Below are 15,652 nucleotides of genomic sequence, written 5' to 3'. Positions count from 1 at the left end.
GGTGGGGTATGGGTTTAAATTGATAAACCACCCAGCTGCTTTTCAAATCAACTGTACCATTATTCACTCCAGCATCTGAATGGGGGATTAACTGCTCACATCCTCCTCTGCATTTGGTATTATCCAGCTTTTTAGTATTTGCCACTTTAACAAGTGTACAGAGGTAGCTCAGAGATGCAAAGCTCTGGACAGAAGAATCAGGAAGATCTGGGGAGGAGCTTCATGAAAGGCTGCACACTGAGCGTCACCTGTGGAGACCGAGTTAATGACAGAAGAAAATCTCTCTGACCTTGCAGACCTGATGGTGTGATTTAAAAAATCCCGAGGAAATCTTTCAAAACACATTAACATGTAGATTTTAAACTATAGTCATGTGCTGCATAACAATGTTTTGGTCAACAATAGACCATATACTCATCCGTGATCCCATAAGATTATAACCACTAGTGAGACTGAGCCATCACAGTTTGTGAGCCATCACCATATGTGTGAGCACACTTTAATGCCAGGCACAGTGGCACACACCTGTAATCCCAGCAACTCAGGAGGCTAGGGCATAATGATTCTGAATACAATGCCAGCCTCAGCAACTTAACAAGGCCCTAAGCAACTTGGTGAGACTATTTCAAATAAAAATAAGAAGGGCTGGGGATATGGCTCAGTGGTTAAACAACCCTAGATTCAGTCCTGCTACCAAAAAAAAAAAAAAAGCTGTGTATATACATAAAAAGTATTCATATAAATACCAATAAAATAAAAATGGGCATTTACATGTGTGTGTATGTATGTATAAATGGAATATACAAATATGTTGTCAACTGTGGAGATAAAGTAGCAAAGGGTATAAGAAGAGCTTAAGGAAGCAGGACAGAGGTCTCAACTTAAAAATCAGGGACATGGAAGAGCTGATCAAGAAGGTGACAGTGAAACCAGAGCTGGAAGGACATCTGTAAAAGAGCCATAAACCCCTGGAGTGAGGATATAGTACATGAAGTATGGAACAGCAAGTGCAAGGCCAGGAGACGGGCACACCAACCACAAGAAGGAGGGAGGGCTGGAGCAGAGGGCAGGAGGGACAGCTGCAGGGTGCGAAGTTGCTGATGTGTGGGTTGGACAGCAGAAGAGCTGGGGCAACACCTGCGGGTTTTACTTAGAGGGATAAAGGCACACGTCAGAGTGTCCTTTTAAGTGGAACACTGGCTGCAAAGGTGAGAACAGACTCTAGAGGGACAGGGAAGGCAGAGGTGGCCACTTGGGACACTACTGCAAGGGCACTAGAGGGACAATCTCTACACACTGGTTAGCAAACATGTGGATAAATGCCTCAGAGTGCGTGGCCAGAGTGCACAGCTGAAGCCTTGTATCGGGATACACAAATGCAGGCCTCAGTCACAATCACGTATGACATGTTTAAACAACCTTTTAAAAAACTGAAACTGCCAGGAGGCTGAGGCAGGAGGGTCCCAAGTTCAAAGCTAGCCTCAGCACAAGTGAGGGGCTAAACAACTCAGTGAGACCCTGTCTCTAAATAAAATACAAAATAGGGCTGGGGATATAGCTCAGTGGTCCTGTGTTCAATTCCCAGTAAACATCCCTTCCCCACCAAAAAAAAAAAAAAAAAAACCCTGAAACTGTGTCATTGTTGAAGCAAAAGTCATAGCAGACACCATGAAAAGGCAGAACATCCAAGAACACAGATGAAGTTGATTCCTTTTCATAGAAAACAATTGTCATCAGAGGAGATACCACATCTTAAAACTTTTTGATCTCTGACTAACCATAAAATAATGTGCAAAAGGATTAAAATGCAATACCTATTACATAGCAAGACTATTCCATAACCCTACTAGAAATGTAACATAGCCATTCACATTTAAGCAGTCCTGAGGAAGAGCTGTGAACAAGCCTCATTCCCTCAGACACACAGGGCAGGAGTGCGGCTCACCTTCTCCAGATCTGGCTCCCGCAGAGCGAGGGCAAGCTCATTGTTATCCATCACCGAGGCTGCTGCCACGTCCAGTGGCGTTGAACCTCTCATAGCCGGTGAGGCTGATGCAAAAGAAGGTGAAATAAAACCTGAATTGTGCTGTAACTATGAATTCTACATAAAAATACTCTAATTTTTAAAATCTAATTTCCATACAGACTGCACCAATCTAAAACAATCAACAAAGTTAGTTTCTATTTATTTTTGACAAATCAAATTATGTGTATTTATTGTGTACATGTTTTGAAATGTGTATTCATTGTGGAATGACCCAACAGGTCTAATTAAAATATATATCCCTTCAGATATTTATCACTCTTTGTGATGAGAATCTGCTCTCTTAATGATTTTTGAGATTACAATACGTTGTTACTAACTACAGTCACCGTGTTATACCCAGATCTCTTGAACATATTCTTCCTGTGTGCAATGTGGCCTTTGGCCAACATCTCCCCAATATCTCCTCATGCCCTGGTGACCAGAATTCTACTCTCTGCTTCTATGAGCTTGACTTGTTCAGATTCTACATGTAAGTGAGGCTCTACAGCATCGATCCTTCTGTGCCTGGCTTTTTTTCACTTAACCCAATGTCCTCCAGATCCATCCACTGTCACAATTTATAGGATTCCCTTCTGTTTGAGGAGGCATAGTTTATATCCCACATTTCCTTTACTCCCTCATCTGCTGATGGACACTGAGGCTGATTTTTGCAACTGTGAACACAGAAGAGCAGACATCGCCTCAAAAGATGACTTCCCTACCCTGGACATATACCTAGAAATGAAAGTGTTAGACCATGTGGTAGCAACATCCTTACCCTCCAAACTGTTTTCCATAATGACTGTACTAATTTAGACTTCTTCCAACAGTGTACCAGGGTTCCCTTTTCCTCTCATCCTCTCTAAAACTTGTTTTTTTTTTCCTTTTCTATAATAGCCATTTTAATAGGTATTAGGTGATATCTCATTATGGTTTTAATTTGCATTTCTCTGAGTAGTGATGCTGAACATTTTTTCATATACCCCTTGGTCATGTGTATGTCTTCTTTTGACAGTATCTATTCAGATCCCATGCCATATTAACATGAAGTTGTATTTTTAAATGAGGTCTGTACACTAATTTTATCTTAAAGATTAAATAAAATAAAAGTTATACAGTTGCTTACCAAGACCAACACTGCTGTTCTCCAGTAAATAACTGAGATGATCAAACATGGCTTTTTGATTCTGCCGACTTATTCGACAGAAATAACAGAGAAAGCGACAACAGTTGGCCACCATCTTGGGAAAGGTAATCTCCTACAGAAAGGATGTGTGATTAGTCACTGAAAGCAAGCAATCTCCATAAAACTGAGTACAGAAGTGGGGGTCTCAGTCACACTGTCCATCCGTCTGTCTTCGTGCACCAAACATCAGATATAGGTGGCCTTCAAATACACGGCGTACGAGCCACCTAGTCCTTGGGCCAATGAAAATCAAGCCCAGCACCAACTCAGAAACCTCCCTATCACCATCAGGTTGAATCTAGAATTCATCTATATCACTGAGGGCTGCCCGAGCCTCACTTAGGAATCAGCTGTGGTTCCTGACTATTACCAACAGCTGTGGTTCCCTGGGAAACTAAACAACCTCTTGATTCTGTTTAGTAAAACTGGGATAATATGGATACTAATACTCTAGGGAGGGAAGGGAGAGGACACATTAAGAAAATTTCTGAAAAATACATAGTTCAGAACTTGAAACCTCGTAACAGGGTTATTATTAACATTATTATTACTATCATTATTATTATTACTGAGAATCTGAGGATTCACAAGCTCCCTGATTTGCACACCACTTGCATGCAGAGAGGAGTCCACTGATCAGAAGACATGCCTGGTGGGCCCATCAAACATACACAAACATCCCCCCAGATGATCCCTGCAGTCCTTCCTTAACAGAAAATACAGGGACTATATATGCAAATACTGAATTTAGTACTAAAAATAGCATGTATATGAAATTATAATTTATAAGCCCAACTGGTAGACACACTGATCATGGGAAATATGACTTGTTCCCATAACATATAAGATGCATCTTGAAATTTATAATATAGAAAAATATACGGCACATAAAATTATACTGATTTATATCAAGTTATTTATTATATTACTCTATCAGTTTGCTTTTCCAGAACTTTGTTTTAAATTTTAGTCACTTAGAAGTTTACTTTTCTGTCTCACAACACATACTTTCTAGAGGATCACTGCCCAGTACTGATTTGATTCAGGAATTTAGTGGACCCAACCAGGATCCAGGCCAGGAGCAACAGTAGAGTCTGAAGGACATGCTTGTGTTAGATTTGTAATGTGATGGGACTAGACTTAAAATTAAAATTAAACAAATTAATATAGTATTAATTTTTGGCATTTCCAATATCCCCCAAATGAGAATAATTATAAAGTGTAAAATAGAAACTTTTATCAACATTAAGAAAATAGTAGTAGTATATCTAACTTTCCAGTCTCTAAGGTTCTATGTATTTTTTTTTTTAAAAAAGCAGTATTTCCAAGAGGATTTAAGAAATTCTCATTCTCATGAATTTTCTGGAATCCATGTACTCTAGATTATGCTAAATAGCACTCCAAGAATCAAAGATTTTCCTTTACCTTGGATTCCCCACCTCCGAGGACATTGACCATGACCTCCATCACTGTCTCATGCATCCCAAGGGCCCTCATGAGATTCGGGTGCTGGTAAAACACTTTATTGTTCATGATATCCCTGCAAAGGACAATAGAGGCATTGAAGAGAGCAGAGTGCTTAGAGAAAAGCTTAAATGGACATTGTCCTGATATTTTAATAAGTCTTTAGAAATAACTTATGTGCATGAAAAGCAAGAGTGATCATAGTTGCACCACAAACTTTAATGAGGGCAATTGAGTTTTCCTTAAAAATATTGATAACCTACCCAAAGTACCATACAAGTTGTCTATTCTTTTCAGTGACAAGAAACATTAAATATGTGGACTTTAGTTCCATGAAACATATTTCAGACACTTATTCCTAATTTTATGGATATGCAATCATGTATTCAACTTTATTTTGTACAGAAACAATAATCAATATTGTACATTTTATAAAAAAATTCCTATATAAATTGACATATAGGTATCTCTGGTTTACATATACATGCTATTTTTACTACTAAATTCAGTATTTGCATATATAATCACAGTAGTGTTAATTTTTGCTATATTCATGATATCATTCTGGTGAAATGCTTGAAAGTAAGCATATTCTTCAAGAGAAACTGAATATTTATGAATTCCAGGTACAAGTAACCCAGATCACTAAAATGGGCCCTTGATTTAAAGAAGTAGAGGCAGATGATATGTAAAGTGATTCATATCATTATTACTGCATTAAATATTACTGCAATGTGTGTGTCAAGGTGTTTGTCAGGATCATGAAGTTCATCAAGTAGTATTACTGATATTTCTGTTCACTAAGTTCTGTACAGAACTTCTCATTTACAATTCCATCAAAAATAAAATCAATGCATTTTCTAGAAAAGACATTTGCTAGCAAGAAAATAACACAAAGCCTTCAAGACAACAGATGGCTCTTCACCTGACACCCTTAATTGAATGGCTCACTTGCTCATTTTTTTATCATATGATAAATAGTAGTTACCGAATTTTAAGTAGATGTATGATTCCACTCCCCAATAGACAGGTTGTCCTTTGAGGGAAACATTTCTAATACCACAAAAATTAGAATTTTATTTAAATTTTTATTAGTGTAAAATGGTGGTTTTAGTATCATTTTGAGTCTGATCACTAATGACTCATAATACTTTGATGTGTTCATTGAAGAAAGACAGCAACCTCTATTTCCTGGAAGACTTTCCTTTTTCTTTGGTCGAGATGAATATGAGGGAGGCCTTCTCCAGATGGGTTTAAATATTCCGACTCACGCTCATGCAGCTGCACAGGACCACAACCTACTTGCGTGTACACTCTCCTCATCCCCCTTTGTTCTATTTGAAGTGTGGAACCATCATTGTGAATTTGGAATAGAATCTTCCAGTCCATTTTCATCACTGTTAAATACTCAATGGGTTCACAAGCACCACAGTTTTGCTTTCCAAGTTTAAAATGTACATAAATAGTATTTAGCAACCTGCATTTTTACACCCGTATTTTCTTCCCTGGGGATTATTTCTGAGTTCTGTCAAGGAATAACCTGGTTATTCTATTTCACTGTTTGCCTTTCCCCCTCTAGGCTTCCTTCGCTGATTTCAGTGTTTCTTTGGTTCTATTTCATTCAGTCAGCAGCTTTTTTGTCTCCTCCTCTTGATATTTGTAAGACCATCATACAGTCCAAACAGTATGTTTACATCCACACGCCTACTGTCCTGCTACTGGGATCAAAGTCGGAAGAAAGAGGTTTATAAGACAGAATGTTGCCAGGTTAAATAACTCACCCCAACCCACGAATCATAAGCTTCTCCTCCTCTTTGCCCATTCGCACACTCAGCAGAGAACGAATCTGACCAAGAGATGCCAGCAGGTTGATGGTGTCCTCCACAGAGACACCATTGATGGTGTAAGTCTTCGGCAGTGCCCGGACCAGACCCCCTATGCCATCATATTGACGATGCAGCAACACAAACATGGCCCTCACCAGCTCAGGGTCCTCAATGACTGACTCCTGGGCCCACCGAACCATTGTCTCAGATATCAACTGCTGAAGGGTGGCTGCAGAGTCATGTTGGGAATGTTCAAGGGGAAAAAACAGAAGAGAAGACATCAGTAGGACCTTTCAGCACCACATGACACAGCCCTCTATTATAAGGCTAGGAATATTCTTCAAAGAAAATGAACTTCATTTAAATATTACCTGCACTTCAAAAAGATCAGTTTTAGTGAAGCAAGGACAAAAATAATAAACTCTTCTTTAAAAAAACATTTTTATAATTGAACAAGCCATTTCAAATTTGCAACTAATTTTCCAAACTTAGCACTGGTGGTCCACCAGTAATTGAAAGTGTGGCAACCGATACAAGGGGCCTGAACTTTTATTTCCTCTGTTCCACTGTTTTCCTTTCAGAAGGTCTGACATTGAACTCCTACAAAGGTCAGTCACAGACATTCAGGAGGAAGGAGTTCATCTACTTGCCTCCTTGGTTATGCAATACTAACCACACAGAATTATATATATTTTTAGATTTGGATCTAATTCTTGTCATTTAAAATGTCTTCAGAAGGATTTGATCATGAAGTTATATCAAAGTAGAAATTTATTTCATACACAGGTCACTTGCAATATAATATGCAAAACAATTACTTTAAAATAGAAACTTCTTAACCTCTAATAATATTATCAAAATTAAGTGGGGTTGATGTAACTAATCCATAAAGAATAGTAAGGTAATACTTAATTCCCATCACTAGTACATTGGCTGATTTTTTAAAGAAGATGTTTACCTTGAACGTAGGTATTATGTAAGGAAAACCAAAAACTACCAATTTTATTCAAAAACAAAATGCAAAAAAATTTCCATAATATCTCAAAAACATTTTGCCATTTTAAAAGCATAAGATTGGAAATCTGTTAACAATAAAAAGTGGTTTATAAGAAACTTGAACTCTGATATTGAAGATGACCTGACTCAAATTTCATTCTGACTAAAGAATAAATTTAGAAATAACTATATAAAGGTTTTCCATTATAAGTTAAAGATTTAAAAATGTAAAAATTGTAGTACTTTTTTCCTTTCAGAAAGGAAAAAGAAACCCTTAGTAAGCTAATACAGCATCTTAAAATCACAGGCATCTTGGAGGCTGGAGTAATGTGTAAGTAGACCCCTCAGACCTGCTCCAGGACCCCTTCAGGACCAGGGCCAGAGAGACTCAAAGCCCACGGGGGCTTCCAGGGTTTCAAGAAGTGGCAGCCGTGGTTCCTGGTTAAATGGGATATGAATGAACCAGAAATGCTACCGTTTGAGTGAATGTTTCAGAATGAAATATAATTGTAGGCAATATACATTTACCTTTTAAGACACATGTTTAATTTGATGTGATAACTGAAATCAACTGAGTGTATAATATTTGGATACGAAGGCTAAATTCTCTTTATACTTTCTCTTGATGGTCTCTGATCACAAACCCAAGTGTGGAGCTCTCTAGAGAGCCCATCCACCCTCCAGCGCTACTACCTCTCCAACTGGCCCTACACACAGGTAGATGCTGCCATCTGCTTCTGGGAGCTGCAGACATCGACTTCAGCATCAAATTCTTGGAAGTTACAAACTCGTGACTATGCTGGCTTATCTACTATGTTAAGCATTCAAAGGATGAACAAATGTCAGGGGTCACATCACTGTGCCAGTGCCCCTTTAAACTGCTTACAGGACTTCTTGGAGTCACTCTCCACTGGCTTTTCTGCTTGCTTCTTCTTCAGGTATGTCACCTTTTCTACCAGGGACAGCAGACGCCCTCTAATGGTTAAGTCACTGTTTCCATCCAGAGACCCATCTTCATCCAGCTCAATTCCTAGCATGAGAAAAGAGAAAAAAGCAAAAAAGGAAAAATTATTTGAAAACAATACATTTGGAGAAATAATCTCAGGCTTTTAAACCTTTCCATTAATAGCTTTGAGCAAAGTCTAAGAAGCTCAAGAGCGCTAGTTAAGTGACTTGCCCATCAGCGCTCAAGTAAGATGAACCCGTCAGCTTTCCCTCCCCCTCCTCCCCGGTTCCTGGGAGCTCAGGGCTATTGACAACCAGTACAAAACAAAAACTGAGCAGAAACCACAAAGATACTATTAAGAGCCAAGATCAGTTCTGCCTTTCAGGTACCCTTGGGCATCTCTGACTCGGGATGTTAACTGCTGGAGCCCATGGTCCTGCTCTGCCTAACCCCAACCCACCCTGCCCAGCTTCCATCCTTTGCTGTCCCTCCCAAAGCAACAGTGATATCTGGGTGACTTATAAGACAGAACAGGCATGACCAGATGCCCTAAACCAGGGAATGCTGCTATCTGTACCAGTGATTCCACTGTTTTACAGTTGCCTTTTGTGACAGAATCTGCATGCTGTGATTCTCAGGCAGCATTCTAGTGGCTTTTCATCCATAAGATAAATTAAGATGTATGGCTGTTTTATTCTCTTCACTTAAATAAGATGAACATTATCTCACTGGTGATGTGACACACATCTCACATCAGAACTATATCTATATGGTTCATGTAAAAATGACAAATTCATTTTATTACAACAATTTCCACATTGTTTCATAAAGGAATGAAGAACTACACATCCATCTAATCAATTCCATTTTAAAAGTTCTAAGAAGACAAGGAGGGGTGAGTCCCTTAACAGATTATGGCTACTGACATTCAGCAATGGAGGCCTTCCATAGACACTCATTAATTTCAAAAGACCCACTGGATTTCCCAGGCCTGTCCTGAATGATGGCCCTTTGATAGGAATTAGAGAGCAGTGACTGAGATTGGGGCTCTTATGACTTCATGGCTGTGGTGTGCCTGGTGCCTGGGAATGCTCCTGTGCAAGGGCACAGGATGCCCACTCCTTTGGTAATGCCCTGCATGGGGCGGCTCTGCAGAAGAGTCTTATCAGCTTCAACCTTGATCTTAGGCACATAGATCCAGGGAATAGAGGAATTCTCTTGCTATACAACCACAATGTTTCACCAGCTCTGCTGCTCCTGAGCCTGTCCATTTAACAGTAGCTTTAAACAATGGACCTCCTTGAGCACCACACAAAGCTCCTAACATTGCACATTGCAACTGTGGAAAAGCTGCATAAATGTTTCTAATTTCTGTAACTTTCCTGAATACAAAGAATAATGCTTGCATAGTCTTCAAACTGATGAGACATATATAAATAAAGACTGCTGGCATAACTCTTTAGATCTGGTTTTTCATCAGACAGCAGCACTCTGCTTGACACCCAGCTTTATCTTCAAAATCATCTGTATGTGTTGAGTCTTTATATGTTTCTCATCTCCCTTCATTGGAACTTAGAGTTTGTCCATGCTGGTCTCAGCACACAGGCATAAATGCTTTAACTGTTTGTCATCAAATTACTTAAATTTTTTAAAAAGAACTTTATTAGGGCACACTGATAGACAAAATGGCACATGCTTAATGTACATAATTTGATTTGTTTGAACACAGGTGTACAACCATGAAACCATCACCACAATCAAGCTGTAGATATAAATCCATCACCTCTAAGTTTCCTTCTGCTTTTTTTGTCAGAAGGATTAACAAGAGATATGCCCTATAAAAGTTTCAAGTTCACAGCTCAGTACTGCTACCTGCAGGCACATGCACCACAGATCTCTAGGACTTGTTCATCTTCTTTTACAGAAACTTCACAGCCACTGACTAAACCAACTGCACACTCATCTCTCTGCCAGAAGTGCCTGCCTGAAGTCCCCACCCTTCTTCTGATTCCCTAGTGGTGAATAAAAGAAGGTGAGCGAGAGAGGCTCTCAGCCACCTTCTGCTCAAGCTCACTGCCTCTTGACTTTTCTGACTCTTTGGACTTGACACAGAGGGACAGTCAGCCATGCTGCCATAATAAATACCATTATATGAACGTGTAACAGAGCTAGAGCTATTCACCTAGATACTTAAGTGTGAACCAGGATGTATGGATTAGGAATGTCCATCTAATAGCAATTACAAATCAAGAAGATCCTACCACAGTGTGTCATCAAATCTTCATGAAAGTCCAATAGTTGGTCACGAATTTCTTCAGGACATGGACATTCATTTTTGTCATCCTTAAAATTGAGAAGCATATTGATCTGGAAGGGAAAACAGGAAGGAGGAGGAACAGGGAGAAAATTGTGAATTCCGGAAAGATATACCAAGAAAAGAGCAAAGTTGTATGAAATCAGCCCTTGAAGGTACACAAACCATTGGCCAATCAGGCAAGTCACTGTCCATTACTCAACCCAACAAATACCAACAAAGAAGTCAAATCATCCAAAGCTACACAGGCTGGAAAACTCATGCATTGTCAATTTCTCTTTCATCCTACAATAAGACTCCTGCATGTGTTTAAAACCCTTAACTAAGGGATCCTACCAGCTAATTCTTAAAGGTCATTTACTATGCTTCTCCTCCAATTCCATTATTTTCTAACTGGTATCTATAATTTTTGATGATTTTTTTCTCTTTGACTTTTTAAAAAACTTTTTAATTACCTTCAAGAACTTGTTTTGAGGATATAGCTGCAAAGAAGGAAAAATTAAAATATAATAAAATGGATGACAACACTGTTGTCAATATTCTATGAGATTCCTTTTCTTAATGATTAAATGAAACCAACTGTGGGATACTGTCTTCCATTTGATTTAGTTTATACACATTGATATTAAACTTATGAAGGAAAGACAGGTCAGATGCAATTCTATGTTTTCCTTTTAAAATTAGAATTTTGTGTAACTTTTGGAGTTGTTGTTGAAGTATTCTGAGATAACTGTAGATGACATTGTTAAAAATAATACAAAGGGCTTGTATAGCTTTCACCCAATTCCTCCCATGGTAACACCCTAGGCCTGCAGCACAGCATCACAGCAGGCTGTCAGTAAGACAGGCTCAAAACACAGGAGGACTCCTTTACCTGAAAGGCCCCAATGCCTCCTCTTTGCCTACACCCACTTCCCTACCTTACCTGCCCTCAGCCTTAACTCCTGTCACCCACTGACCCATTTTCCATCTCTTTGTCATTTTAAGAATGTTATTTTTAAAAGCAAAATGCGATATATGTATGTATTTCCCTATGATCCACTTTTGAAAAAAAATTATTTGACAAACATACATATGGGAGATATACCTTTATACTTTAATAAATGTATACACTCTTTTTGAAAGAGTAAATCATGTTAATTGATACATCTGTCACCTCAGCTACTTACCACTTTATTGTAGTGACAAAAATATCTCACATGATCCTTCTAATGTCACTGGGTCTATAGCGACACCTCATTTCAACCCAGATGTTGGTAATTTGTATCTTCCCACACTTTTTTGTGGGGGGGAGCTTTTCAGAGGTTTGTCAATTTCATTAAACCTTTCCAAAGTAACTGGGTTTTGGATTAATTTTTTCCACAAATGTCTTATTTTTGATTTCACTGACTTCTGTCCTAGTCTATATTCATGCCTATCTGGGTTTTGCCTGCTTTGTTTATTTTACTTGCTGTTTTCTAAATTCTTAAGAAGGTGGCAACCTAGATTATTAATATGTGTGTTTTCAAATGTAAGCACTGAGTGGCATATATTTCCCTCTGGGCACTGCTTTATCTTGTCACAGATTTTTCTATGTGATATTCTACTTTTTTTCAGTTCACTGTATTTTTAGATATTCTTTGAGACATCCTCTTCAACTCATTGATTATTAGAAGTATACTGTTCACTTTTAAGGATTTGTAGATACACCTGAAATATTTGTGCTACTGATCTCTAATTGGATTCCAACAGGATCAAACAATATTCTATGAGATTCCTTTTTTTTTTTAAGTTGAGGTTATTTGATAGACCAGGATGTTATACATCACTGCAAATGTTTTATAGGCCCTTGAAAAGAGCATGGCATCTGTGGCTAGGTGGAGTATTCCACCAAGGTCAACACCCATGGATGAGGTCAACCTCTAAGGCACCAACATGAGGTTCAGTCCTGGCTGCTCTTCCTGCCCAGCGGCGAAGGTGCTGGGGTCCCCATCGTAACTGTGGGCTCAGCCCCTTCTCCTTGCAGTTCCGTCAGTTCTGCCTCCACCTGCTCTGAGGCCCTGCAGCTCGGTGCATGACCCTTCTCTCCCTGACAAGCAACTCTTCAAGCACCTCTTCATCATGGCATGATGTTCTGTCTCCAGAGATTCTCTTTACGCTGAAGTCTGCTTTCACCATGTGGCACCTGCTTTCATTTAATTAATATTTTTCATATTATCATTTTTTATTATTTTCCTTTCAACCTATGGGGAGTCACACTGGGTGACCACACCTTCCAGTCCAGATGCACCACGGGGATCTGAAAGATCACTGTGGTCTGGCGCAGTAGTGCCATGACTTGTGACTCGGTCTTTTCCCCACTCAAATAGCAAGGCCAGTCTTCTGAGTGGGCATACTCCTGGGATTGAGCTACACTAAGCTGTTCCTTTGTAATCCTACCCCTTTGCCCTGTTTGGGATAGAATGTACCATGAAAATGCCCTTTGTGTGTCCCCTTCTCCTGCTCTGCCTCTGGGTGTGGCCTCCCCAAATGTCAATCTGCTGACAGCAGATAACAGTAAGCAGACATCAACCCCCTGAAACCTGACCCCTTGACTCATTTGAATGGCTTCTTCCCAATAAAAGGGTTGCATGTGCTTGCTCTCTTTCTCTGTTTTTTTTTCACAGACCCCAGTCAGAGGAGCCATCACAGAACTGAAAGAAAAAGGTATCTCTGTTTCTTGTGTGATTATTTCATGTGGCGCAATTCACCTGGAGTGACCCAGAGTTCTTTAGTCGTGGAACGCAACATCAACCTATCCACATCATTATATTTGAAGTGAGTTTAGACATTATAGACTTGGATTGACTTTTTAAAATTCACTCTGCTAATTCCTTTCACATTGTATGGGTTGTTTATATTCACATAATTATTAACAGGCTATGAGTTAAGACTATCATTTTCCTTGCTGTTGTTTTATCTGTGATTTATTTACCCCAACAGGCTGTGGGTAACTTGATCAGTTTATAGGATCCGTTTTAATTCTTCCATGTTATTTCTTAGTGTAGGTTTTATACAGCATTTTTGGAGGTTGCTAATGATACTATTTTTGCATAACTTATACAGACTACTAATATTAATATTTTACCAGTTTGAAGTGTAGAAATTCTCCTTTAATGTTCCTTTATTCTCCCCCAGTTACAATATGTGTCTTGAAATTTTCCGACACACCTATTGAGAACCACTCCCAACAGCTTCAGAACACCAGCTTCAATCCCAAATATAATTCAGAGAATTCCAAAGAAGGAAGGTGCATTTTTTACCCAGATACTAACACGTTCCACTGTTCTTTCTTGACTTTCCAGATTTTCTTCCTCTGTCACTTCTGTCAAAGACCCTCCTTAGCCCTCTGCAGTCACATCCCACCACTTCTCCTCACTTGGGACTGTCCCGTTTTCCTTTGCTCCTGAAGAGTCTACACATAAACTCAGGCTGACAGCTTTTCCTCTCGCACATGACAAACAGCACTGTGCCACCTCCCACTGGGCTGCATGTTTCCCTATGACAAGCTCGCTGTCACTAGAATTGTTTTTCCAACTGTAGGAAAAGTGTCATTTCTTTCAAGATCTTTAGTTTTCTGAAATTTGATTATGAGGTATCTAGATATAGAATTCTTTGGCTTTTCATGCTGAGGGTTTAATCAACTTCTTGAGTCCCCAGGCTCCTGTCTTTTAGTGAATCTGGAAGTTTCCATCCCCGCATCTTCGGTTATCATTTGTGGTTCACCTTCTTCTGTCCTTCAGCAACTCCAGCATCTTGGTGTTAGGCCTTAAGTCTCTCCAACTGGCCTCTGAAGGTCTGTTTTCTTGCTTTTCCTCAGATGGAGTTGTTTCTACTGGTCCCTCTCAGTTCACTGGCTCTTTCCTCTGCCCTCTCCTGTCCACTGATAGGCCCTTTGAATGAGGTTTTTATTTCAACTGCTGTATGTTTCAGATCTGAAGTTTCCACTTGGTATCTTTTGCTTCTTTGCTGAGAATCCCATTTTTTTTCCTATTTGGAAGCAATCTTGAGATAATTGCTCTAAAAGCTCTGTCATGACTTTGACATCTCAGTGTTGGTGTTTATTGTCTTTTTTCACATAGGTTCTTCTAGTTCTTGGGATCATAAATTATTTTAATTGACATCTGAAGAACATCAGGTGTACTGTAAGTTCTGGGTCTCATTTAAGGCTGCCATAGCTGCCTTCCTCTGACACTATTCAGCAGAAAAATTTAGAGAAGGGGCCCCTGTTGCTGCAGGGGAGGGGTGGGAGTTCTAGTGAGGACACCAGCCCTGGAAAGGTCAGAGGGTGGCTGCCTGTCCTTCCCTGGCCTCTATTGACACTCTGGGAGGGGCTGTCCCTGCTACTACTCAGCAGGGATGGAAGTCCAGCTCTCTCCTCTGGGGGCAACTTGTTATAGCCCTGCAAGTGGATGTTAGGACTCCCCACTCTGCTGGTCTGCTGAGTAGGGGTGGAGTGGGGGCAGCTTCTCTGTGGCTTTTGGATACTATGGTATAGCTATTATCTGAAGTTTTCATCTTGCTCAGCTGCCCCTTTCCCAGTCCTTTGGCAGGTAGGAGCAAGCTTCTATTAGGCCCTTCTTGTCTCTGCCCACTGGTGTTCTTGGTCAAAGGCTTCTTCAGCTCTGTATCTGGAATGGATGAGGCAGAAGAAAATCTTTGGGACTCACCACCACACTGCTGATGAGTCCCAGGTTCTGTAACCAGTGCCCTCCTTCTGCCTTACATAGCCCTCTTAGATGCCCTATCCAGGATTGTAGTTGCACTTAAAGGAAGAATAGGGAAAGGCACACGCATTCCATCTTTCCAGAAGCAGAAGTCTTCCAACAGTCCTTTAGTAGACAGTTCATCTATGAGAGGGTAGACTTGTTCTCTG

The 15,652-nt window shown here is 39.8% G+C and overlaps 1 protein-coding gene across 11 annotated transcripts in view; it reads right to left on the bottom strand.

The window, feature by feature from the left end:
- Positions 1 to 15,652, bottom strand: part of Ryr2 (ryanodine receptor 2) — a 505,092-nt gene that overhangs the window by 166,327 nt on the left and 323,113 nt on the right. For all 11 annotated transcript variants that reach the window (XM_078023113.1, XM_078023103.1, XM_078023102.1 and 8 more), the window contains 6 exons: positions 10,706 to 10,811; positions 8,385 to 8,528; positions 6,458 to 6,731; positions 4,638 to 4,752; positions 3,153 to 3,285; positions 1,946 to 2,049 (listed from right to left, as the gene is read on the bottom strand). In XM_078023113.1, coding sequence (XP_077879239.1) covers positions 1,946 to 2,049; positions 3,153 to 3,285; positions 4,638 to 4,752; positions 6,458 to 6,731; positions 8,385 to 8,528; positions 10,706 to 10,811 — 876 coding nt within the window. The remainder of the gene's footprint in view (positions 1 to 1,945; positions 2,050 to 3,152; positions 3,286 to 4,637; positions 4,753 to 6,457; positions 6,732 to 8,384; positions 8,529 to 10,705; positions 10,812 to 15,652) is intronic.

The sequence above is a fragment of the Ictidomys tridecemlineatus genome, chromosome 10 (genome assembly GCF_052094955.1).
Source record: "Ictidomys tridecemlineatus isolate mIctTri1 chromosome 10, mIctTri1.hap1, whole genome shotgun sequence".
Classification (NCBI taxonomy): Eukaryota; Metazoa; Chordata; class Mammalia; order Rodentia; family Sciuridae; genus Ictidomys; species Ictidomys tridecemlineatus.
Note: the sequence above shows the minus strand (reverse complement) of the source record. Positions and strands in the feature narration are given on the sequence as shown.